A 25885-nucleotide genomic window follows, 5' to 3' on the forward strand; every position below is an offset into this window, starting at 1 on the left:
ACAGTATATATAATATATATTACCATCATTATATATGTTATATATGCCGCCCCTCTCACCCTCTGCGGGTGGTTTCTCACCCAAGCTTGAGGCCTGGCCTGACCCGTGTTCTTCCTCGATCAGAAGCAAGTTCCAGATGCCCCGGTCGACTCAGCCGTCCTGCCACAGTTTGAGGGATTCGAGCCCACTTGGCAGCAGCGTTGTCCACAAGCATGAGCTCCTCCAGCCCTTCTCCCTGGGCCGGCTGATGCTCAGCTGTGCTTAAGCTTTAGAAACGTCATGCTTCCCCAATTATATGGTTGACTGCAGAGCATCGTCGCTGCTTTCTGTTTTCATAATAAAACGCTGTGTCTGTTCTAAATATGTATTAGTACAAAAATGATTTTAATACACACAACAAAGCTATCTCCTCACAACGATTTGTGTACTCTTTCTGTGTAGTTTTGAACTAGTAGTACATAAACAGCATTTTTGACTGAAGACATTAGAAGTTGTCAACTTTGAAGTTGAAAAAAGTGACTTTGGTGCATAGTTCCAGGCTAAGAAGAGTAGCTTGCTTACAACTATTTTGTCATCTCAAAAGTAGTTCACATGCTAAAACAGTGCAGGCACCCTTGATATAGAGTGATGCTTAACCATTGTGCTATCTTAGATGACCCCCCCTTCCATTGAGGTGTTCTCCCTACCATGACAAAGGTGGATAAAGGTGGAAAGATTTCATGTAATCCATGGACACCAGTGAAGATCACAAATCATTGAAGAAAAAAGGTTCAGAGCACTGTCTAGTGGGTCTAGATGACCCACCTCCCAACGTTAAAGTGCCTAGGATAGAACAAGGGTTACAAATGTGAAATAAAAGTAAAAGCTGTGATTTGGATTTGAAAATGTTCTACTGAAGTCAATACTCAGCAAATGTATTTTATTGTACAATTACAAAACAACAAGAGTACAAAAATCAGTACAGACATCTGTTTTCATTGACTTTAGGAATGTAGGAAAATCGGATCTTCTAAATGGAGCAAACAGACTCAGCTAGACATGGGGGGAACAGGGGGGTTACAATCAAACGTTCATGTGCCTCTCAGTTTGTCAGCTGGAGCAGCAGGGAAACCAGAAGAGAAAGGCGACATTTGGGATCCCGTCAGGAAAATGCTGGGAGTGCGGGCATCGTTCCAGGCTCCTTTTGGTTTTCTGAGCTCCTTTCCAAGCCTGCAAACACACTTTGTGCTTCACATCCTCTTCTGTTTTTCCATCACAACCAGAGTCCAGCAGTGGTTCTGCTATTCAAATGTTTTCATATTCAGACAAAAAACAACCAAAAAACATGGCACATTGGAGGGGAACGTCTTTCTGAAAACAGACTTTTTTTATGTTTTTTAATCATCATAAATATGAAACTTCTCCTTGCCTGCATCCAGAATCCACAAAGAAACATTACAGCAGAGGTATTTACAGAAGAATGGAGAGCTGTCAGCTCCAAATCATAAATAACTTTGAGAAGACTAAAAAGTCCGTCCTTTTCCCCTTCTTCACAGGAATGACACCGGAATGAATCTCGCTTCTTGAGCTTCCAGCTGAGCTCCCTTTATCCAGGGCGGGGTAATGCAGGCATCACGTCCCACCAGGAACCTCTGCTGTCCTTATCTCATGTCCTAAAGAGACACACGTTTGAGCCACGGGACAGCAGACGTCCTCACTTCAACAAACTCTGAACACAGAGGCATGTGCTTGTCATGTTCATCCTCACCTTTAGATAACGTTTGCTGGGCTTCTATCAACAGATAGTCATTCATGTTTGACATAAACCTGTCAGAATAAGAGTCTGAACGTGTTTTTGTGGAGCTTTTTCAGATCAAAATGCACTTCAGGAGACAGCTTCTTAGCAGTAAATGGCCTCTCTCTTTGACAGCATCAGGCTTACTTTGTTGAAGAGATCTTTTACGCATCCTCTAAGCCAGCAAGCTGCCTTGCTTGGCTCAGACTGCCAGGGTCAGGGGTCAGGGGTCAGAGGGAGGTGGCTGGAGCCGCCCAGGAGCAAGAGGTGACCTCTGTAAGCTTCCGCTACAACCACCCAAACTTCACTGCAGATTAATGCAATGCTTTTGTGTCTGAGTAAGAGCAGTCAGGGTCAGCTGGGAGGAAGTGTGGGAGCCTTCCTCACCCCTCTGTGGGGGGCTACGGGTGACAGCATGAGGTACATGGGGGGCCATGTCTGTGTTTGAGTGCAGGGCCAAAAAAAAGTGCAGATGTGCTTGTTACTCTTTGCAACATTCCCATGTCAGATGCGTGCTGAGAGCCACGCCTGGCACGCTTCCCATCCTGTCTCCTCACACGAGACGCTTTATGGCGTCGCCTCAGGAAACAGCCATGAACGTAACAAGTGCAGCTCTCGAGCAGCCGAGGGGTCACATCAGGAGACCTGGAAGCCCCCCTGCTACTCAGGTTCTCATTTTTCACAAACAAACTGAGCTTGTTCAGTGGCAGAGACAGAGGGAGGTTTTTAAAACCAAACTAAAGTGGACACGTTTACATCCATGTACACGTTCATCTAGAAGAGAGAATCCAAATGTCAGCTGCTGGGAGATGGTTTGGATAATGAATCCACTTTGAGATGAAAAGGGTTTTTTGGATTCGAGGGAAGAGGGACATCTGCTGGTTTCTTCAGACAGGGCTGAAGCTGCAGTCGGCTGTGGATCAGTGGACCTGCAGCCATGTCAGACCTGGTGAGGGAGCACAAACTCCCTGCAGACCTTTCTGGTAGACGGGCTCAGCTTGCTCCATTATAGAGCAGCCTGCAGGGGCTGCATTTAAAGCAGCAGCCCCACTGTGAAGTGCACCCTCTGAAGTGCACTCAGGAGTGACAGGCATGTAACCCTAATTGTTTGGTACTGTAAAACTCTCTGATAGACTGTGATGGCAGACGTGCCTGTGTGTGTGTGTGTGTGTGTGTGCCTGCAGGAGCTCTCTTCCTGCGTGCTTTATGGAGCAGATGTAATTATGGCTGCATGACACTAAACATGGCGTGAACAGGCTTTGTTCAGGCAGCGGTGGACAGAGGAGAGCTTTACCTCGCTGTGTTTCTGGGTGGAGTTAAGCCCTCGAGAGCCAGTGGATCCTCTGGAGGAGGAGCTTCCTGTGGTTGAGCAGTTACTAGACATCTGACTCCTGGAGAGATAACTGCCCTTACTGTTGTACGCCATCCCTTCTTCGTCTAGCAAGCCAAGAAAGAGACAGTTTGGAAAGCTATTAAAGCTTTTAGAAAATAAAGAAAGGATTTGGTCTTTAAATTAAAAATATGAACATTTTTAATGCACAAACAAGTAGTTTCCTTTAAATACAGTCAGTAAAACTCCTGTGAATTTGCCCCAAAAAAGAGATCCACCACGTAGATCAGGTTAAGAACGTAAATGCTGCAGAATCAAGATCTGCCAAACGGGATTGTGTGAAAAGGAACATGTGAAGAAACGTGTTTGAACATCAGAAGTGCAACTACCAACATGTTGACCAACAGTTCACCAAGAAAAATGGTTCTTTGACCTTTTTTCCACCTTCATCAAAATGAATGAATGAAGTCCAAAGGAAAAGCAGAGTCTTACTGTCAGCGTGCCTCTGAGCAGAGCTTTTCCGCTGCTGGCTGTTGCTGCTGTATTCCCTCCTCTCCAAAGAGGACAGGACTCTGTTTGACGCTTGGCCCGCCTCCATGCAGCCCTGCCAGCCCTGTGGTCCGTCCTCCTCTGAAGGGGGGTCAGGTGGGGGTGGAAGGTCTAAGCAGACAGAAATCAGGAGAGAAACTCATGAAATGCAAAACCAAACCAAAAAAAGTCATTTAAGCTCTAAAACTCTTTCATGCGTGGAAAATCACCTCCTTGCAGATCCCTCCTGTACGCAGAAGTTTTAGAGAGCTTTTTCTTTCCTCGTGATTTTTGGTAGGGAGGGGTGCATGCCTCTGCTGGGGAGGGGCAGTCATGTGCTGGATGAGAAACACAGGTGACACAGCTGAGAGATGAGATGCCCACTCGTGTCAGTGGGCCGCCGGGTTTGTCACCTTACCGGGTGTAGTTGTGCCGACAGCGCCTCCATCCTTGGTTGGCCCCTGGCTGTGAAAGCAGCGATGGGCGGGGCTTTGGCAGTGTGGCATGTAGCCCTCTGATGAGGCATGCTGCTGTTGGCTGGAGAGGTTTGGGTTGGACCGCGTCAGTGTTGGGCTGGGGGCCTGTGGTCCTGGCGTCAGACCGCAGGGTAACCTTCTGCTGTGGGAATGAAAGGCAGTGGGTTACTGGCTGTTACTGCCCAGATACTGTGAGGGAACTGAAGTGGAGTTAGAAAACACAAAAAAGTACACAGTTAAGAAAAAACAGAAATGTCTTCTTTTTTTTCATCTATCTATCTACATATTACTGGATTGGTCGTCACGTGACGTACGGCGTGACACACATGAGCCATTTCTATGCATTGAGTGAAGTAATGATGAGGTTCAAACAGGAACGCAAAGATTCACATAAAAACTCCGATGGAGAGGAATCCCTTCACAGGTCAGTGATGACATTTTAATAGAGAGAAGTCAGGCGCGGAAGAGTGACGGCTGTCTGACAAACAGACTCTCTCTCTTCATGCCATGTTGGGATGTAGTGCAGGAATAACGTTCATGCCTTTTACAAAAGGCTTTGCAGCTGAAGACTGTGTTTTAGACACGTTTACATCCATGCTGCTAAAGTCCCATAACTAAGCAAAACTACTTTGCTAATAATTTACACACCTGTAGGAAACAGCAGTTATAGTGGACTAGTAACTGGCAAATAGTTCATTTGTTTTGTTTGATTAAGAATAAAGAGAGCAACATCTATCAATCTTTCTTTATAATAAAACACAAATAAATGTATTTTTAGAACAATATCCTGCTCTCTCAAATGTTCTACAGATTCTTCATTGCCAAAAATTACTATAAAACTCCATGAGATGCAGTATTTTCATCAACTTATTAACTGGATTGTCTTTGAAAAGTCTACAGTTATTGGACTAGAAATGAAAAAAAAGGTTTTATTTTTCTGGCATTTTTTGAAGTTGTGCCATAGTTGGTCTTACAAAATTGTTTTGTTGTTTTTATTTTTGTAGGTTGGATTGTAAAGAAATCTTCCAAAGGAGTATCTTTGGAAGAGATTTGGTAGATTTGGAAGGACAGCTTCTGGAAAGTACTGCATCTCAAAGATCTGCAGAGGCCTTCAATCCAGTAAACCTCAAAGATGTTGGCAGACTCCATCAGAATCAGTAACTGCTGTCCTGTCGTCAGCAGAACGTCACCTACGACGTGCATCACGACGCACATCTACTCACTCCACAGCTGCAGACAGCATTAACACAACCCCAAGCTGATTCTTCTCAAAGGACTATGAAATTGTCTACAGTGATCCCTCGCTATATTACGGTTTGCTCTTCACGGTTTCGCTACTTCACGGATTTGCATGGTGCATTGTGTTCTGCATTGTGATTGGCTAAAAAGTCACTCTGCTTCTTCTCTACCTGTGCGTCAATAACGTTGCAGTTTAATATGTACACGTACGTAAATCAGCTTTCCAAATTTACATTACGTACGTGCAAATTCTCTTGCAATTTCAAGTTTCTCTAAAACCCATAGAAAAAAGAGCGACAACAACTGCCTATCACTATGTTCTTCTCCTGAACAAACACAGCTGCACCGCGGGCTTCAAAAGAAGAAAACACTGCAGAGCGGAGTCAGGATGCAGCGGCTCAGTCTGAAGAGCAGTGAAATACACTATTTGTCCCACTGTACTTTGTATTTTTTATAATCATTTTAAATTTTCTCCCGTTTAATCCAATACTCGGGTCGCGGTGGGCGGGGCTAATCTCCGCAATTTGAAGTCTTCTGTTCACATTGATGATTAAACTTATTATTTGACAGTACAGTACAGAAGTTATTTGTTGAAAAAAACGTTTCTAAAGTACTTTTATTGTGAAACAAATGCTTGAGCCTGTAAAATGGTTTGTTCTTTCTTTTCAATGTATAATAGAGGATTTAATTGTATGATAATAGTTAAAAAAAATAGAGGTTTCTACTTCACGGATTTTGCCTTTCACGGGTTCTTTTTGGAACGTAACCCCCGCGAGAAACAAGGGTTTACTGTATTTGAATGTTTTCCTGAACGAAGTTAAGATGTATTTGACATTTATACAATGCAACGATAATAAAAGTTGTAGTTTCCTATTATTTATTTTTGTTGTGGTGGATTTTTACATTTAAATGTATGGTAGAGGGCAATTTCCTCCTTTCCAGCCCTTGGAGGTGCTTTTCATAGGAAAAGGACTTAGTTACTTCACTTTGTCAAGTTTATCATCCATCCATGCTGTTAAACTTCAACCATCCTCCTCATTTCTGGGTTTGGCTGACAAGCATTTACAGACTCAGTTACATAAATGCTGACATATAGGCAAATCCCAGATATTCAGAAGCTGTTCATTTGACAGTAATGTGTTACCTGTAACACCAGAAGGAGCACTTCTTGCACTGTTTACAGATTAATCTTTACAGATAATAAATACTTAAATAAACTAGATCAATAATTTTCCAAGTTTTAAATCAAGCATAGTTTTGTAGAAATTGGTTAAGGGGGGGGGTTGATTGATGTCTGCCTGTCCTAAACAGGAACAGCAGGTTTCTGCTGACGTGACTGGATGCATAGCTATGGCGTCTGCGCGTCGCTGTGCGCAGCTGCAAATAGACGAAGGCCAATCCGGTAATATCCATCCATGGTTAATCATTTCAAATGAGAGTGAATGTTTGCATGTGAAGGTCCATGCTCTCTAATCAAATACATGTGGACAGTCTGACTTCATTTGGAAGGTAGGACAACAGTCCAAGCTGAGCTGTCTTTCATACCGTGACAGCGGCTGGCCCTCCACTGGGTTGGGACGGGGGGCGTCAGGCTGAGGCCAGGCTTCCTCATGGGGTGACGGGGTGAGTGTGGCAGTCGACTGGTGGCTGTAGGAGTTGGCAGGAGAGGAAGCGCTGTTCCTCTCAGGGGGGGAAAGCCCGTTCTCACAGCCCTCCATCAGGTATGTTCTCTCTGGGAGGGGGGGGCACCACTCGTCCTCTGACCTAAAAAGAAATGTGATTAAGGCAGAAGGTTTTGGAAAAACAAATAGCTGACATAGATTATAGATACTCTCAAAATCCACCCAAAACCTGTACAAAGAACGGCTAACACTGTTACAGCATACTCCATTGAGTATCTATAATTAAGAAATCAGAGTAACATCTATGTATGAGTAACACGGAGACAAGGCAGGTGAAATATTAGCAAAACATCTGAAAGGGGAAAGGGCTAAGTAAGTTATTACTGGGGTAACAGCACAGGACAATACATTAATAACTGCCCAGCGGGGAATAAATGAAGCCTTCAGGTTTTCTTATGAGTCAAGTCTGCCAACCTGTCCCGCGGCATCAGGGAAGCTAAGAGACAATACTCCAGGAGGATCGCTCATCACTTCATCAGCAGCAGAGACACTCAGAGCCTGTGGCGAGGACTTCAGACCATCACAGACTACAAGCCTCCACAGACATGTGACAGCTCCATCTCCCTGCTGAACGTTCTGAACTCCTTCAACACTCGCTTTCAGGCAATGAACACCACAACGGTCCAGAAAACTCCACCCTCTCCTGGTGACCAGGTGATGTCACTGTCTTCAGACAGCGTGAGGAGATCCCTCAGTAGGATCAATGCACTATAGATGTGGTTTGTATGTCACTTTACTCCCCAAAATCTTTTAGAATGTGACTCATATCGGCCAATCTCACTTTTGAATAGTGATTATAAAATGTTGGCAAAAGTATTAGCTTCATATCTGGCGAGCAATCTGGTTTTGTCAAAGACAGACGCTTCTTTTTCAGTATTTGCTGACTATTTAACATTTCAAATACCCCCAGTGTCAGTGAATCCGTGTGTCTCCTTTTTATGGATGCAGAAAAGGCATTTGACAGGGTTGAGTGGGAATATCTTTTTGAAACCCTGCATAGATTTGGATTTATTCGTTTTTTGAAATCTTGTATTAAGCTTCTATATGCCTCGCCTTCTGCTATGGTACTCACTCATGATATTTACTCAAAGCCTTGCAGACCACACCGCAGGACTCGTCAGGTTGTCCCCTTAGCCCACTTTTGTTTATTCAGGCTATTGAACCATTGAACCATTGGTAATAGCCATTAGGAATGACCCTTCAATCTATGGCTATCTATCTTGGGTGTGGTATTGATCATAAACTGGCCCTGTAACCCTTGTGCCATCCTAGGCACTTTAACATTGGGAGTGGGGTCATCTAGACCCACTAGACAGTGCTCTGAACCTTTTTTCTTCAATGATTTGTGATCTTCACTGGTGTCCATGGATTACATGAAATCTTTCCACCTTTATCCACCTTTGTCATGGTAGGGAGAACACGTCAATGGTCATCTGGACCCCATGGGATAGCACAAGGCTTATGCAGATGATCTTCTGCTGTTTATATCTACAGCAGAAAAAAACATCCCTCATATTCTTCATCCTTTGGATAAATTTGGGAAGGTGTCAGGTCACAAATTAAACCTAGATAAAAGTGAGTTGTTGCCAATCAATCTGTCTGAATCTACTCTGGAGGAATTCATATTCTTTTTAAGATTGCAAACAACAACTTTTTTATCTTGGAATTACTGTGACATGGGAATTGTGCTGGAGTTAATAAAATGGTCTCCCCTATACCTATTACTAGTTGGGAGGGTAAATGCAGTAAATTGTCAGTACTGCCTAGATTTCTGCATTTATTTCAGTGCCTCCCAGTAAACATTCCTGATGCTTACTTTGAGGAACTTGATTCTATTATGTAATCATTTTTAAGGAAACATCTAAATGAGACGTTGGTCTGTCGCTTCCAAATTGTCGTTCTTATTATTGGGCTGCTAATTTAAGCAGCATGTCTTTTTGGACACACCACTCTAACAACACTGGCCCTCCATGGGTAGAGATAGGAATAGTTGTCCTTCAGACTTCCATCATAGTTAAATGTGATGGATGCACCACTTCCATTATCTAAATAAGAGTTTTTCAACCAGTGTGCCGCGGCACACTAGTGTGCTGTGGGAGATGGTCAAGTGTGCCGTGGGAAATTGCCCTCATTAACTGATCTAAAAACATTTACTATCTCCAGGATTTCAGCTCTCTGTTCATCCAAACAGGCCCTGATAAAACACTGAGTAGTTAGGAATATGAAAGACCATAAAATACTTTTTTCTTTGTGTTTATTTGATTCTATTAAAGACATTTTGATCAGAATGACCGTACCACGGTCAGCTGTATTAGGAAAAGTCCCGCCCCTTTAACTGTCTCCACCAATCATTCTTGGAGGCTTAATCATACATCATCAGTCTGACCAATCAGAAGTGGTTCAAGTCTTCACTTCCTTGTTCTGATTCTGCTCATAAAGTCTCTCAGTTCCAACATAAATACCAGCTAGAGCTCGTCTTTAGGGGTGTAGCTTTCCACAGAATCCGGTTTCAGACCGTGGAACAAGTGAACAAAACCATGAAGCTCAGAGACGCTAGTCTGTCTGCAGTCGGCGGATTTTTGCACTACATCTCCCATGATGCATCGGGTTAGAGTGACAGCGTCTCGGCGCACAATGAGTCTCTCCTCTTAACGTCTTGAAACCACAACAAACACAAATAAACCGTTTTTAAATCTTCTAACTTAACTTTTATTACATCTATTAGGAAAAACAGCTGCAGCTTCCAGCTTTTTCTGCCACAATTATCTCAAAAATGCATTTGAGATTGCAGAGGGACTGTACATCAATACAGACTATGAGTTTCTCCTTTTTGCTTGTTTTTTGGATGCTGGTGTGCCGCGGGATTTTTGTCAAGGTTAAAGTGTGCCGTGGCTCAAAAAAGGTTGAAAAACACTGGTCTAGACCCCTGACAATTCCTAATCCTGTTGTGTGTGACTCAATTAAAATAATGTATTTATTGAAGAAACACTTTGGGTATTTCAGAATGAGTCTATTTATTCTAATAGCATCAAAATAGCATTAAATCCTGGCATCCCTCTTGTTGACATGTCCTTTAATGATGAGGTCATCAGGTTGCCCCTCAAAAACTGGACTGCGATGCATCATGATGGTGGAGGGATTCCTCTGCGCGTTTGAATTTGATTTTATTGTGACATGCGGGTTGTGCAGCTTCCCTTTCATGTCTGTATGAGTTCAACTCTGTAATGTTGGTGAGTGTTTACTTAACAGAACAACAAGTATTGCTGGAGCCCCTGGATCAGAGTTTTTGATCGATGCATTAAACATTATCGCACAACCAGAGAATGTTACAAGATCTAATCAGCTGTAATTTGGAGAATTCCTGGTTCCTGATCAGTCAAGTCACTTTTCATTAAAAACGTTGTTTTTTTTGACCATGCAAAGCAAAAATGTTTGTTTTTGGCTTCCCTGAGGGCAGGGGTCAGTTTGGCTGTTCAGTCAATCAGCTTCCACCCCCTATGGGAGACATTGAAACAGCTTCTACAATGAAAAATCTGGCTGGCTGTGTTTCTGATTATGCACCCCTGAAACGGATCTACTGCAGATTCAGATGGGGGGGGGGGGCTATGATGTTAGTCACTGGGTGGGAAAACCTTTTGCTATGGTATCGTGTATAACAACATATTAAGACATCCTCTTGCTCATTATAGTCCCATGATGTGAGACTGCAGGAAAACCTACAGACTCATTGATTGATTAAAGGTTGATGTCTCCTCTGTCAGGTGATCTGTTCTAGTTCTGATGCAGAGAGAATATCTGGGTGCAGTGGCGGTTTTTGATATGGGCGATGTGGGCGGTCGCCCAGGGCGGCACTTCATAGGGGGCGGCATTGGCCGTGTCCGATGAGTAATGTGCTACATACAATATTCAAAGAGGTAGCTTGAAGTTTTAATTTGAAATTACTTCAGCAGCCGACACTTAATACTTTTATTTTGACACATCAGACTCTTAATAATGTCTTCTTCCTGTTTCCTCTTCACACTTATGGTGCAAAAAAAAAAAAAAAAAAAAAAAAGAATAATTTAGAGTGAAACAACGTTAAACAGGCACATGAAAAGGATTTAGGCAGAACAAACATCCGTGCTCAACCCAATTTCGACAAAAGCAGGCAATGGGGATTATTTCCCACAATTCTTTGCTCCGACACAGCAGACCCGATGCGCACGTGACCACCGCCCTCTGCTGCAAGACGCTTGCGGCCACACCTCTTTGCGGTAGTCTTTGGAACATAAGTAAAAAAAACTCGAGAGGGGGGCGCAACTCGCCGGTGGCTGGCTGAATCACACTAACAGGTAATTGGGAGTCTTTTTCTATCTGACAATCAACTCTGGGCCGCAGCTGCGCCTCCCGTCATAGAGACGGAGCCGCGTGTGAGAGGGAAGGGGAGGGGGAGGGGGGATGAGATCAGACCATTTTTTTAGGATTGAGTTTTTTTGGAGGATTTCTACTGTTGGTGTTGCACAAATTTAGGGAAATGCCAAATATTTTTGGAGTAATCCCACTGATGAGTTCTATGATTTAGTCTTTAATGTTTTCTAAGACCTAAACATATTAATCACAATAAGTTTTATTTTTTAGATCTAATCCCTCTGATATGTTTCACAAAGACACACACAGGACGTCTCACATTAAGAAATTATTGCTAAAAATGAAGCAGGAGTCCAGCTCTAAAAAAAATGCCCTAAAGAAGGATGAAAGAGCATAAAAATGGAATTATTTGATATGTAATTTCTTATTAATATTTCCAGGCTTTCTTTGTTTTGTCCTGCAGCATGTTCATATTTGTATAATTTTGACAGAATATATTTCTATGGAGAACAAAATATTTCAAGTTATTTAAGGTTTAACTTGAGTTATTCTGGATTAATGTTCCTGTTTTTATTCATATTTATGTTCAAAAAGTTCAGTTTAAAAGGTTTAAAAGTTTAGCTTTAGTGTGTTCAGTAAATGTTTATCTTCTTCAGGCAAAACCTTAAGCGTGTTTTTAACTTAGGCCCCTGTGTGACTGAGTTTGACCCCCCTGTAATATGAGTCTAGAAAATCTGTGCTCTGTGCATTTTTTGAGTAAAATGGCTAAATAGAAGATAGGGAACACAACAGGATGTTGTCAAATTTTGTATGTGTGTGGGGGGGGGGGGGGGGGGGGGGGGGGGCTGGTGGGGTTACTCGCCCAGGGAGTAAGTTAGTGTAGAACCGCCACTGTCTGGGTGTAATAATCTGGGATCTATCCTCATTTAGCACATGTCATGCATGGTAAAATATGCCATTCAATACATGTTAGTCCTCTAAACTAGAGGTTTACATATGTGTGTGTTTGCAATAGTCATAGAAGTTGATGTGCATAACACTAACTGACCTGCATTGACCAGTCAAGCACCTGTTCAGTAAACCAATAGAAATGAACAGCAAAGGTGGGTGAGAAGCCAAATCCTCAAAGCTACCGCAGAGCCAATGCCTACAGACTGATGATGTTGTGTCTCGCAGTGATAAAGCAGCAGGAGGTGTGTTGGTGCTAAAGACGTGAAGCAAATGACAGTTTGGCTTTGAGGAGAATGGCTGTTGGTGAAGCAAAACAGCTAAACGAGGAAAGAAACGGAGAAACTTGAGTTGTTGATGCTGGGGGCTGAAGGGTGTGCTGGCTGAACTTTCATGAGTCTGATGGGTACCAGCTCATCCAGCAGGGACATTTAGAGGTCTGCATGTCCAGGAAACAGGCTGCTGGGGGTCTGCCTCACCCTATGTCCATGTCTTCCAGTTCTGGAAGCTGATCACTCTGCTCCAGTTCCCCAGGTGGTGGAGGTGGGGGCAAGGCCTCCATCCAGTTAAGAGTTGGTGTCTTGACAGGCTTACCCATTACCTTTTGCTTGGGTTTAGCTATGAAAACAAAACAGAGAGACAGACACCTCTGACGCACTGAGCCGATCCATCATGAGACAACCAGGCTCCAACATAAATGAATATGCCAAACTCATCATTATAGAGGGCAATAAAATACACAATTGAAGAGCTAAGCTACTAAATCTTTTCCTTAAGAAATGACAAAAACATGCCTAAAAGCCCAACTGTAAAATGTACAGAACAGCTGAGACAATTGGCTTGGTGTTTGGGGTGCTGCGTTGTCCTTCCTCACCACTGCAGCGCTCTGGCTGTGCATACTGAGCTCCAGACGGTCCTGGCTGGAGGATCCAGTGCCCGCCATCTTGTTCCTCAGCACTCTGAGCCAGTGCCTGAGTCTGACTGCTGACAGGCATGATGGTGGTGGTGGCATAAGGAGCGGTGGACATGTTCTGGCCACAAGTGAAGCCGTGCAGGTCCTCACTGGTTGCATCAATGGTGCTGTAGATCGGCCCATCAGTGGAGCCTCCCAGGCTGTATTTCTCTGTCTGATGTAGGTAGTTTGAGATGCCACTTTCTACAGAGGGGGAGGTTCCGTTAGGCACAATTAACTGAGCAGGTAGACATGAGCAGGGAGAAAAGGGTCACCCTACCATTGTAGTATCGCTCACTGGTGTCGTGACTGTTGGTGCAGCAGTCTACAGCTTCTTTACTGCCATGGACCAAGTTGGTGGTGGGCCAGGAGTCTGCCAACCACGGATAGTTGCTCATGTTTCCACCCAGAGCGCTGGGCCTGGAGAAAAAGTCTGCCGTTAGTTTAAAAATACTGTGCAATTCAGATGGAGTCAGAGCTGCAGAACAAACAAGTGTGAGGGGAATTTACATGCAGAGCAAAATGTTACCTTCCACTGAAAGCACATCCTTCACTGTGAGGGAAACCAACTGCAAGAGCAGAGAAAGGAGAACAGTGCATGGATGGATGTCAGCTCCAGCTCTGGATGTTTGAACTAAAGCAGTCACATCAGTTCATTCCATGTCCTTCACCTTTTTTTCATTTGGAAAATCGTTGGAATAAACTGATCAAAAGAGCAAATGGGATTGAAATTCCAAGCAAAGTGGAAACACATTTCTGAGGCCCTGCAGCAGGTTAAGAAGAGTGGATCTATCTTTGAACAGCATAGCTTCATCTCAGAAGAGCTCAGCCGCCGAGTTGGCCTCTGTTTTAGCTTGATCATTCCTCTTTCAAACCACATGCAGCATCATTAAAGGAAAAACACTTCACACATTGCAACAAAAGGCAGGATTAGGATGCCCTGACGCCCAGGCATCAAAATTGTTTAGGAAAGATGATTGTGGACCATTTTGTAGTAATCATGACATTCAAGAGGGAATTTAGAGGATAACATAATAACACTTCTCTGTTTAAACAATTGTCATGCTCTTGATAAAATATCAGCTCCTGAGATTTAAAAGTATTTTGGGGTTTTTTTCTATTCTAATTTAAAACATTTCTGAAAATCAGGTTGTAAATAACAAATAGAGCTTAAGTTCATGGAGAAAACTGGAATCCATCTGAGCCTCACTTTCTTTTCCTTCATTTATCTTACTTAGCAAACCCACACAGCTCCCAAAAAAGGACTTTTAATGTCTACATGCCTCAGGCAGCAATCTGTGTCATTTCTTTCTCCAGCAGAGGAGAGCCTGAGGTCAGCGGTAACAAACATGTTACTCAACATCCAAACAGTTCTCCAAACCTGCTGGCGGGTAGGCAAAGGACGCCGTGTAGTGGCTCAGCTCCTTCCTCTTCTTACGCCGGCAGTAGATCCAGACACTGAAGCCCATGAGGATGACCCAGCAGGCGCCGCCAATGCCAGCAATAAACGCCGGCTGCTTGACCACGTCAGTGATCTGCTCCGCCAGGCTCACGCTGCTCTCCTCCCTGCTGTCGCTGGCGTCAACAGTGCCTCCGCCGCCTGGCACGGAGGCCTTTTCAGCTGGTAGCTCTGAGGGAGGAAAAACCAAACGCTGTCATGTTTCTTCTGGTTGGGTTTGAACTCAGGCTTCCATTCTGTCCTCTTTGCTTTGCCTTTGCTGTTTAACTAGAGAACATGTTGACTCTACTGGGAAACACGCCTTTAAAAGAAGAAGTCAAACATTTTACACACCAGAGGAAACCAAATCATAGACTTAACAAGGATGATGAGCAGCAGGCTGAGGGTCTCACAGCAGCAAAGCAACAAGAACTTTGAGTTTTGTCTTTTTTACTTGCAACAGGTGTCATCATGAACTCACTGATGACGACAGACACCGGCTGACTTCTGGTGCCGACGCCGGCGCTGGTCACTGCCGCCACCTCCACCTGGTACAGGACGGCGGGGAGCAGCCCCCTCAGCACCGTGGAGAGGATGTTTCCATCCACCGTCTTGTTGACATAGTAACGTGTCTGGTTCTCAATGCCGCTGCCCACACACCAAACCTGTTCACACAGTCAACAGTCACGTTCATTACAAGAGTCTCTTCTATGGGTGAACCAACACTTTGATCAGGCAAGACTCTTCCTTCCGCTCTCACTTGATCTGGTGACTGAATGAAAATAGTTTGAAGTCATGCCACTCATACCCTGTACTCCTGGATGATGCCATTTTGCATGTCAGCGGGTGGAGGCTCCCAGGAGACGCTGATGCTGGAGCTGTTGCTGAGCTTCACGGTGACGCCTCTGGGCGGGGCGCTGGGGGCTGACAGAGGTGGGACAGCATCAACAGATTGAACAGTGTGGCTGTGAAGCAGGTTTTAAAGAAAACGCCTGGTTTCCAGGTGAGATTTACAAAAAGAATGGATTAAAAGTAACATAAAATGAATAAAAAAATAATGCAAAAAAATTAATAAAGCCAAATAAAATCTTAGTTTGTGGGACTAAAAATGCAGGACGCTCTACCTTTCTTTCCACAAAAGGTAAAATATAGAAAACAAAACAACCTCAAGAGTATATTGAATTTTTGGTTTGAATAAAAAAAAACTGCTTATGTTTTCAAATTTTACTTCAAGAAAAACATGAAACAAAAACAATTTTGCGGCAGCATTTATGTAAAACCTCATTTTTCTTACTGCTGTGTTTTTATAAGCAAACAACTGTTCTGTATCCGATTATCCGGCAATTCTGATGTGAAGTTTAAAAATATAAAGATGATTTAAAAAACATTTGGGACCGTCCATGATAAGCGGAAGAAGATGGATGGAAGGATAGATGGACGATAGATGGATGGATGGATGGATGGATGGATGGATGGATGGATGGATGATGGATGGACGATAAATGGATGGATGGATGGAAGGATGGATGGATGGATGGATGGATGGAAGGATGGATGGATGATGGATGGATGGATAGATGATGGATGGATGGATGGATGGATGATGGATGGATGATGGATGGATGGATGGATGGATGGATAATGGATGGATGGATGATGGATGGATGATAGATGGATGGATGATGGATGGATGGATGATAGATGGATGGATGGATGGATGGATGGATGGAAGGATGGATGGATGGATGGATGGAAGGATGGATGGATGGATGGATAGATGATGGATGGATGGATGGATGGATGGATGGGTGGATGGATGGATGGATGGATGGATGGATGGAAGGATAGATGGATGGATGGACGGATGGATGGGTGATGGATGGATGATAGATGGATGGATGGATGGATGGATGGAAGGATGGATGGATGGATGGAAGGATGGATGATGGATGGACGATAGATGGATGGATAGATGATGGATGGATGGATGGATGGATGGATAGATGATGGATGGATGATGGATGGATGGATGGATGGATGGATGGATGGATGGATAGATGATGGATGGATGGATGGACGGACAGACGGATGGATGGATGATAGATGGGTGGATGGATGGAAGGATAGATGGATGGATGGATGGATGGATGGAAGGATGGATGGATGGATGATGGATGGACGATAGATGGATGGATGGATGGATGATAGACGGACGGACGGATGGATGGATGATGGATGGATGGATGGATGATGGATGGATGGATGGATGGATGGATAGATGGATGGATCGAGGGATGGATGGATGGATGGAAGGATGGATGGATGGATGGATGGAAGGATGGATGGATGGATGATGGATGGACGATAGATGGATGGATGGATGGATGATAGACGGACGGACGGATGGATGGATGATGGATGGATGGATGGATGATGGATGGATGGATGGATGGATGGATAGATGGATGGATGGATGATGGATGGATGATAGATGGATGGATGGATGGATGATGGATGGATGGATGAATGGATGGATGGATGGAAGGATAGATGGATGGATGGATGATGGATGGATAATGGATGGATGGATGATAGATGGGTGGATGGATGGATGGATGGATGGATGGATGGATGGATGGATGGATGGTTGGATAGATGGATGGATAGATGGATGGCTGGATGATGGATGGATGATAGATGGATGGATGATGGATGGATGGATGATAGATGGATGGATGGATGGATGGATGGATGGAAGGATGGATGGATGGATGGATGGAAGGATGGATGGAAGGATGGATGGATGATGGATGGATGGATGATGGATGTATGGATGATAGATGGGTGGATGGATGGATGGATGGATGGATGGATGGATGGAAGGATAGATGGATGGATGGATGGATGATGGATGGATGATAGATGGATGGATGGATGGATGGATGGATGGGTGGATGGATGGATGGATGGATGGATGGATGATGGATGGATGATGGATGGATGATAGATGGATGGATGGATGGGTGGATGGATGGGTGGTCTCCGCTAAATTGTGTAAAGCAGATGATAAATATGCAAGGATATTCTATTCTTTGAAGGGGTTCATTGTTTTAATCATGGATGGGTGATGGATGGATGATAGATGGGTGGATGGATGGATGGATGGATGGATGGAAGGATGGATGGATGGATGGAAGGATGGATGATGGATGGACGATAGATGGATGGATAGATGATGGATGGATGGATGGATGGATGATGGATGGATGATGGATGGATGGATGGATGGATAGATGATGGATGGATGATGGATGGATGGATGGATGGGTGGATGGATGGATGGATGGATGGATAGATGGATGGATTGATGGATGGATGGATGGATGATGGATGGATGATAGATGGATAGATGGATGGATGATGGATGGATGGATAAACAGTAGGTTTTCCACACTGTCTTGGTGAGTCAAAGCCTATAGGCTTACACAGAGGGGAAAGCACTGGATTTGTCGGTGAGCTGCAATGCTGTACCAGCAGTATTTAGTGTTTCTGTGGTTCACACTGTGGTGTATTTGATGAGCAGCTGGTTGACACTGAAGACGTTAGGTGGGCGTGGCCATCAGTTTGTGCTCTCTTAAAATCCATTGTCATGTTTCTCTTTTTGAATTGTCTTTGAGGTGCTCTGATTGTCTGGACGTGTTGTGAGACTGAAAGGCTTTTCTTCTTGTAGCACTTCCTTGTTTTGTGCTGTGATTATTTGACCCACTTGTTGGCACACTCAGAAGTACCGTATTTTCCGGACTATAAGTCGCCCTTTTTTTCATAGTTTGGCAAGGGGTGCGACTTATACTCCGCAGCGACTTATATTAGAACTAAATTGAAATAAATACATTGTTAACCCTCCTGTTATGTTCATTTGTGAGGAACAGAGATGATGTTCCTGGGTCAATTTGATGTATGAGGTATGTTAAGTGTTAAGAGTTTGTTAAGTGACTCAGAGAATCAGCAAACCTTTTTTTACAGTAAGATCTTGAAGGCTAACAACATAATATTCTATTTTCCAAAGATTTCATAGATTCAGAAATGCAATAAAAATGACAACTGTTTCTACAAATACAGCATGAAAACAGAGTATTAGTTGGCCAATGATGCTTCATGAAAGGAATAAATAAATAGGGTGGAGAAAGAATTACTGTGAAATCATGAGATAAACAGTCTGCTATGATTGTGTCATATGAGTTTGTGCAAGTTATTATATCTTGGTCTCAGATTTTGTCAAATAATTTTCCCATTAAAATGCGACTTATCTGTGATTTTTTCTACTTTATAATGCATTTTTGGGCTGGTGCGACTTATACTCCGCAGCGACTTATAGTCCGGAAAATACGACGAGTATTTCTTTTTAGCAGACATGATTTAAACTGCATTTGGTTCATCTATTTATTCTCATGAGCACCAATTAGACGTGCTGTAAAAACATGTAACGATGCTCCACTTGATCAGGTTTAAGCTGGTCATTACAAACCTTTGAGAAGCTCTAGTTTACAGAAACTGCTGTAGCAACATGATCAAATAAAAGTCCATAAGATAAATCCACTTTTTAAGCAGAAGTGAAACAGCAGCCTTTAGTGGTCTTGTGCTTGAGAAAGGCTTTTACCTTCTTCTGAGGTTTGGACCAGCATCGTCCGGCTGTCTTTGCCCTGGAACTCATCAAAATATGGACGGATCTTTATCTGGTACTCGGCTCCTTTCAGCAGATTGCTGAGGATGCTGCTGCGCTCTGAAGGAGAGTTGATGTCCTGGAGAAGCCAGCTTCCTCCATTGGGCCGATAGAAGAGGCGGTAACCCTGGATGTACTGAGACTGACGGTCAACCTTTGAAGATCAAGCCAAAAGAGCAAACATGAATGAAATGCTTTTACTTTCCTTTTAAATTGTTCTACAAGTATTTTTTTTAAAACAAACAAAAAACGTTTTGTTGGACATACAGTCCATGACACCCGGACGGAGGAAGCCGTCAGGGGGACAGGGTCCTGGAGCTGGACGGCCACCTCCCCCAGCTCCCTCTGCACCTGCCTATGGTCCACTCCCTGACCCGTAGGGCTCACATCTGAGAGAAAAACACACGATTAGCTTTGTACTGGTCTAAAAGCCCCTGTGGGGTGACCCGGGGGGAGCAGGGCTGACCTTGTGTTCTGACGGGTTCAGAGATGGGGCTGGGGTCACTCAGGCCGTAGGCGTTGACCGCTCGGACAATGAACAGGTAGATGGTGTTGGGAAAAAGGCCAGTGATGGTGTGCGTCTCCATCTTCACCGTGTCGGCGACAGTCTGCCAGGTGCTGCCTGCTGATTGGCTGTTACAGGGGGAGGCAAAGCAAATCTGTTTCTGTTAAAAGGTTTTTTATTATTAAATGTTACATAAGAACTTGTAGATTTGAACTTATTTCACAGCAGAACAGGGCTGAAAGACAAGCTACGAGTTTTCTTTTACCCAGCATAAAACAGCTGTTGGAGTTCTGCTCTCATGTGTGACCAGGCTTCCACGTGAAGCATGCAGCTGCCACCACGCATCTGTAGCTGTTCTTGCCATGGATTATTTTAGTGTTTTAAGGAGAAAAACTTAAAAAAGCCTTTTTCCAGCTTCTGATGTAAGGTTTGTATTTTTATACGATTCCATCTAAATTGTTCATTGACATGTTCTGAAAGTTCAAATCTACTGTTTCATCTTTTCTCACAGAAACCTTTCCTGCTGTGACAAGTAAACAAGAAGCTTAAAAGTGCTTCTAGTTGAAAACACAAAACTCCTCCCCCTGCAGCAAAAAGGGGGAGGAGCAAACAGGATCCTGATGAAGGTGTTGTGGGCTTGCAGCAGAAGCACCTGAACGCCTCGATGATGTAGGAGGTGACGGCGGCTCCACCCTCGTGTGCGTTGGGTTGCCAGGTCAGACTGACACTGTTCTTGGACACATCAGTGACGATGGGTTTTTGTGGCGGGCCGGGCAGCTGGAAGGGCTGGGTGGCCTGAGCGGCTGATGGGTCAGCACTCTCTGATGCAGACAGGAAGCAGTGGAAAGAAGTCAACATCTGCTAATGACAGCAGCTAATGGTGGATATGCTTCCCATTCTCTATTTAATCTCTTTAATGCAGATGGGACATTTGCATTGTGGTTGCCTCTCATATTCTGTTGCCAATGTGTCCATTAGAGTAAAAACTTTGGCTTCTGTTGTTAATTTGTGAACTTTTCATAGTAAATGAAGAAGAACGTAGCTTTACAAAGCTCTTCTGTCTTTGATTAGCGTGTGCACTGGAATGCTCTCAGCTCAATGCAAACTCTCCAGCACACACTTATGTCCTAAGAACAATGTTTCCATGATTGAGGCAGTCACTGCTGATAATTGAAACTGTGACATTTCTAAATTTGTCCTTCCAGAAGTGAGGTTTTGGCTGTAAATCTCTGACACAGACGTACCTTTGACAGTGAGCGCTCCACTCCAGCTGCTCTCTCCGCTGGAGCTGGAAGCCACACAAGTGTAAACGCCGGAGTCCAGTTCCTGGAAGTGGGAGACGTGGAGCATTGGTGAGGTAAGCACATAAATGCCATCTCTCTCCAGAATATAAAACAGCCCAGAGATGGAGAGGATGAAAGCGGGTGGAGGAGAGAGCGCCTCTTCACTTCTGCAATCTTTCTATCTTTCCATATCAAAGTAAAATAGCCTTTTGGATTTGTTTTCTTTAAAACCACACAGACTTGTCATCTTCTGTCTGCTTCTTCTTTTTTTGTTTTTGTGTTTGTTTCTCTGCAGATTTGAGGCCCAAAGATGTGATGATGACATCTGAAAGTGAAATAGAGCTGGAATCAGAGGAAAGACAAGCAAACACAACAAAGAGCAAGCTCATCTTTGATGGATTCCTTCTGCACAGGTTGGATGTGAGTGGACATCATGAAATCACTTCAAATGGAGCTTTTCTTTGAAAGCCTTCATGCCTTTAAACAGCATGTGTACTCATTCTTTGTGGAAGGTTTTTATGTTTAAACCTCTGATTTTTCATATGAATCAATGACTGCTGACGGCGTAAGAATATCTGCAGTCTCATCAGAGGAACCTCAGCATAGCAGCTGTTTAAAGAACTGCTCCTGCTGTGGACCTTTTAGCTGCAGTCACTTCACTCCTGAGTGAATGGCAGATCCTCAGTGCTCCTATTTGAAGTTGAATCTAAAATTCAAGCTGTTGGCTTTTATGCTCCTTGTCTGATTCCTTCACGGCATTGGAGAAGAGCTGGAGGAACCATCAAAGAACAGAATTTTAATGACCAGCAAGGCGTGCTGAAATTTTCCAGGCTCCTACTTAACATTCTGGACAGACGGAGAGCAGATGTAATTAAAAGGTGTGTGATGAATGTGCTTGGGAGGAAGTGTGTGTTCACTCCTAAATGCTGGCAATTACATTTTTTGGGAATCAAGCCAAAAGCTAGACAGGCTGTGAAATTGCTTACAATGCAAGGAGGTGTTGGGGTCTGAACTGGGGATGTGTTTCTGGAGCTTCCAAGCTTTTCACTGTTCGTTTGTCTTTCATTTGTGGGACAGAATTGACTCTACAAGGCTAAACAAACGACAGAGGTCTGCAGCCAGAGGACTATCATCATGATCTCCGGATCCTGCTTTTACCTGTGCACCTCTCGGTCAGATGGTTCTAGTGAAATCTTAACATTGGAGCCACAGAAACCTTCAAAGTCTGTTAGAATAAAAACACAAGACTCTGGTGACCCAAGTACACCTCAGAAACATCCACCAATCATCACAGATCCACAGCTTTTCAAGTCTTTTTCTATGCGGACTTGTTCTGACGTGTTCTTTCCATTTTTTGTAAACTAGACAGTTTGCCTTTGACAGTACAGGGAAATGCCATTTTTAATGAAAGCCTTGGGTATGAAAGACTGGACAAAGAACTTTTTTAAACTTTCAGCTCAAAGAAACGAGGTAATGGTTTTTACTTCTGTTTGAATCATGATCAGCCCAGAAGGTGCACTCACTGCTGTGAGGCAGCTGTGTGCTAGTAAAGCAAAGACAACAACCTTTGCTGACATTAAAGGAGAATTCATGGTTTCACCAACCTCTGACCCTTTTCATCCAGGTGAGCAATGATGACATGAAGGTTAAACAGTCAAAAATGGTTTAACTGTCATTCTGACTTTGACAGAGCTGCCGGTTCTAATTCATTGGTTGTTTTCTGTGGGAGTTCTAGAAATTCCAAAAAAGTGTTTCATGTTTGGGTTAGGGTGGAATGAATCCACCACAAAAACAATCACCCTTCCTTTCACTCAGACTGTCAGTGAAGCCTTATTTCCCCCCATCAAAACCCTAATACATAATGCAGCGCGTGCCCAGCACAAGCTATCATGACTAATGACTTGGGGGTCGCAGTGCACAGCGGGCCCCTCTCGTGGATCTGTGGGCTGGCTCATCGCTAAAGCCGACAGAAGAATTACTCAGGCCTAAGTGGCTTGTCAGCGTGTCCTGCAGAATGCGGAAAAGGTCAGGATGGGTGGCTCTGGTCCTCATCCGGCATTCTTCACCGTTCCTACTGGCTCTGTAGACGCTGATCTTCAGTCGACCTGAGCATCTGTCTGAGATGAGAGAAAGCCAGAGCCCCAGAGGGGGAGGTCTGATCGGAGAGCAGTGTCTGCACAGAAGGCAGGGTGGGACATGAACAGCTGGGACAGATGACCATTAATCAACCAGCAGTCCTTGGTGCTGAGCTGCAAGTGCACAAGGCCACAGTATAAGAGGAAAAGGAGAGAGAGAAGAAGCTGCTCCAAAGTGATAGCATTTTCATCATAAGGCAAAGATTTAAAGCATTCCTCACAACTGATGAGAATCCCCCCCCCCCCCCCCCCCCCCAGCAAACAAAAGGTTGATCTCAGGTACATGGAAGTTAGATGAGTGCCAGGAACACAGCTGAGCTGGATTTCCCCCTTTAATCGGATCCCTCCCATTCATTTACTCAGTTGCATTCAGTCCTCCTCACCGTCCTTAGACTGCACTTGGAGCCACTCCCCCCTCTCTTTTCTATGCCACCATCCTAGCAACCATTTAACAATAGACACACACACATCCAGACACACAGTCAGTCTGTTCAGGGCATCTTGACACCAGCACCAGCATCAGTGCGACTGGCAGAAATCCCAGGATAACGGCTTCCATTTCTTCCTAGGGCAAAGGAACCATAAAACCATCTGCCCCTCTCCTGGAGTCCTGAGGAAGTCTGCTCATTGATTCTGGTTTATACAGACAAAAATGCCTTTTTATTTTATAATAATTTTTTGTAGTTGAAGTTTTCTGTGCTCTCTTTGGATTATTATGTGATGAATCAGAAGAAGCAGAATGTGCAGAGCCCATTAAGAAAGATACAGGAAAAATGTTTTCAGTGCAAATAAAACTTTTCTGTCTGATGAAATAAAAGCAAAATAAATGAATAAGATAAAAACAAAGAGATAAATACTTTATGCTTCTTTTCTTTTTTCTTAACAGGGGAATAGTTGATTTCACCTGTTTAATTAACAATGTTATAGAAACACTAAGACTTCACTAGAAAAGAGAAGCTGGAGTGCTGCAGCCACACATGATCTACTTGATGTCTTTGGTATCATGACTCAGAACAGTAGACTCATCGTGTGTCTGGTCACATGGATTTAGTATTTCTACAGTTGTTCTTGTAACATTTTAGAGGACTTTCTTTAGTTGTCTTTAACTTTTTAAATGCTGGATTGTGATGCAGGGTGACAGAAAATGACCTATGAAGGAAATGAAATTGCCATGAATGACAGTTGAGCAAATACCTGAAATGAACAAAAACAGAGGGTTTGAATCTTCGTCTTGCTGCAGGTTTTCATAAATGCATTTTCACAAAGACTCCCTACCTTCCTTGGGTGGGGGGCGGGGTATAGGGAAAACTGTCGCCGTGAGGAACTGCGTTTATCTTTCCAACTTAAGTCCGTAAATACCATTTGCTTCCATGTTTCAGATCAAACTAGACCCGAGTCTGCAGGGAAGGAACATCTGCATAGTATTTGACAGCTTCAGATGTGATCCCCAGCCTGAGCACCTTCAGAATAATGCACTCAGCTGTCAAGTCACTGCCTCCCATCCCCACACAAAATAAACGCAGCATGAAAATGCATTTCAGGCTTCTGACTCCCAGCTTCTGCTTCATCTTGTCCTTTCACTCAGCGCCTCCATATCTCTGCCTCACTCACGAACACACTGACGCATTGAGGATTTAATTACAAGTCTCTGCAATCGTTAATCATTGAGAGCACACAATCAATTAATGTGCGAGCTTCTTTGAGACTTGTCAAGGCTGCAGTGACCTCAGGTGCTGCTTTGTACTCAGAAGGGACTTTGGGGCAGAATGGATTTCATTAGCATGGAGTCAGATGGTGCTAACGACTGCTAATGGCCCCGAAGACTCATTATCATGGTGATCACACGTCACTATTTCCCCTTTCCTCCTTTAGTAAAAACTCTTCATTTGAACCAATCTTAGACAATGGAAGCTGCTGTTTCAACACATGGAGTGCATTTCTCAGGTTTATAGTTATGTTATATCTATAACACAGCTTCACTTAGGCCAGGGGTCAACAACCTGAGGCACCCAGAGGGGGTGTGACAGCAAAAGGCACTTGATCTGTTGACTGTTTCAGATTTTCAGATTTGAAAAAAAAATCCGGTTTGAGTAACAATCTCTTATCATTACCTTGCTTTACTCCCTATGGAATCATAAAAAAAGGGTCCAATCAGACAGCGCTGTTCCTGTGACCCCGCCCACTTCAATAAATACTACAATAAATACCCACAGGGATGGAGGCCGTCATTTGCTCTGAACAAACAATGTAATGATACAAAAACAGGGGTTCTCCTAAGGCAAAGGGAGAATTTTTGCCTTTGAATGTATGGGGGAGTGGTTGGTGGTCGTTGGGGTGAACCAGGGATTGGGAAACACCAGGAACATTCTGGGACCTTAACTAGGTTGCACGTGGGGCTTTGGGCTACTTGGGAATAGTATCTTACCCACAAACAGGATGTGTCTATACAAACTGTAGCCACCAAAGTTTCATTTAACTTTTACTACATAAATAATCCATTCTATCACACAACACACACATTGCACAAA

General features: G+C 43.8%; 2 protein-coding genes and 1 long non-coding RNA gene across 13 annotated transcripts in view; 2 read left to right on the forward strand and 1 right to left on the reverse strand.

Moving 5' to 3' along the window:
- robo4 (roundabout guidance receptor 4) overlaps positions 1-5493 on the forward strand; it is a 55447-nt gene extending 49954 nt beyond the window's left edge. Inside the window, exon 19 of the mRNA XM_023962267.1 lies at positions 5113-5493. Within this exon, the coding sequence (XP_023818035.1) occupies positions 5113-5165 (53 nt within the window). The 3' untranslated portion in view covers positions 5166-5493. The remainder of the gene's footprint in view (positions 1-5112) is intronic.
- Positions 903-25885, reverse strand: part of robo3 (roundabout guidance receptor 3) — a 106106-nt gene continuing 81123 nt past the window's right edge. For 4 of the 7 annotated variants that reach the window (XM_023962263.1, XM_023962262.1, XM_023962261.1 and 1 more), the window contains 18 exons: positions 21184-21265; positions 20592-20760; positions 19901-20067; positions 19702-19823; positions 19372-19588; positions 15523-15638; positions 15196-15379; positions 14658-14906; positions 13806-13845; positions 13557-13696; positions 13199-13480; positions 12804-12942; positions 6893-7111; positions 4051-4250; positions 3863-3970; positions 3597-3764; positions 3069-3211; positions 903-1652 (listed from right to left, as the gene is read on the reverse strand). In XM_023962263.1, coding sequence (XP_023818031.1) covers positions 1641-1652; positions 3069-3211; positions 3597-3764; positions 3863-3970; positions 4051-4250; positions 6893-7111; positions 12804-12942; positions 13199-13480; positions 13557-13696; positions 13806-13845; positions 14658-14906; positions 15196-15379; positions 15523-15638; positions 19372-19588; positions 19702-19823; positions 19901-20067; positions 20592-20760; positions 21184-21265 — 2757 coding nt within the window. In that variant the 3' untranslated portion in view covers positions 903-1640. The remainder of the gene's footprint in view (positions 1653-3068; positions 3212-3596; positions 3765-3862; positions 3971-4050; positions 4251-6892; positions 7112-12803; positions 12943-13198; positions 13481-13556; positions 13697-13805; positions 13846-14657; positions 14907-15195; positions 15380-15522; positions 15639-19371; positions 19589-19701; positions 19824-19900; positions 20068-20591; positions 20761-21183; positions 21266-25885) is intronic. The other 3 variants (XM_023962265.1, XM_023962260.1, XM_023962264.1) reach the window with 2 other exon arrangements.
- Positions 6957-24912, forward strand: LOC110013436. Of its 5 annotated transcripts, XR_002874572.1 has the most exons (8): positions 6965-7068; positions 7633-7748; positions 15178-15717; positions 20451-20654; positions 21145-21296; positions 21518-21642; positions 21793-22100; positions 22300-24912. It is a non-coding gene; the product is annotated as an uncharacterized LOC110013436 (long non-coding RNA). The 5 variants fall into 5 exon arrangements; XR_002874568.1 differs by lacking the exon at positions 21793-22100; XR_002874570.1 differs by lacking the exon at positions 21793-22100 and having other exon boundaries at positions 15178-15647.

The sequence above is a fragment of the Oryzias latipes genome, chromosome 14, assembly GCF_002234675.1.
Source record: "Oryzias latipes chromosome 14, ASM223467v1".
Lineage (NCBI taxonomy): Eukaryota > Metazoa > Chordata > Actinopteri > Beloniformes > Adrianichthyidae > Oryzias > Oryzias latipes.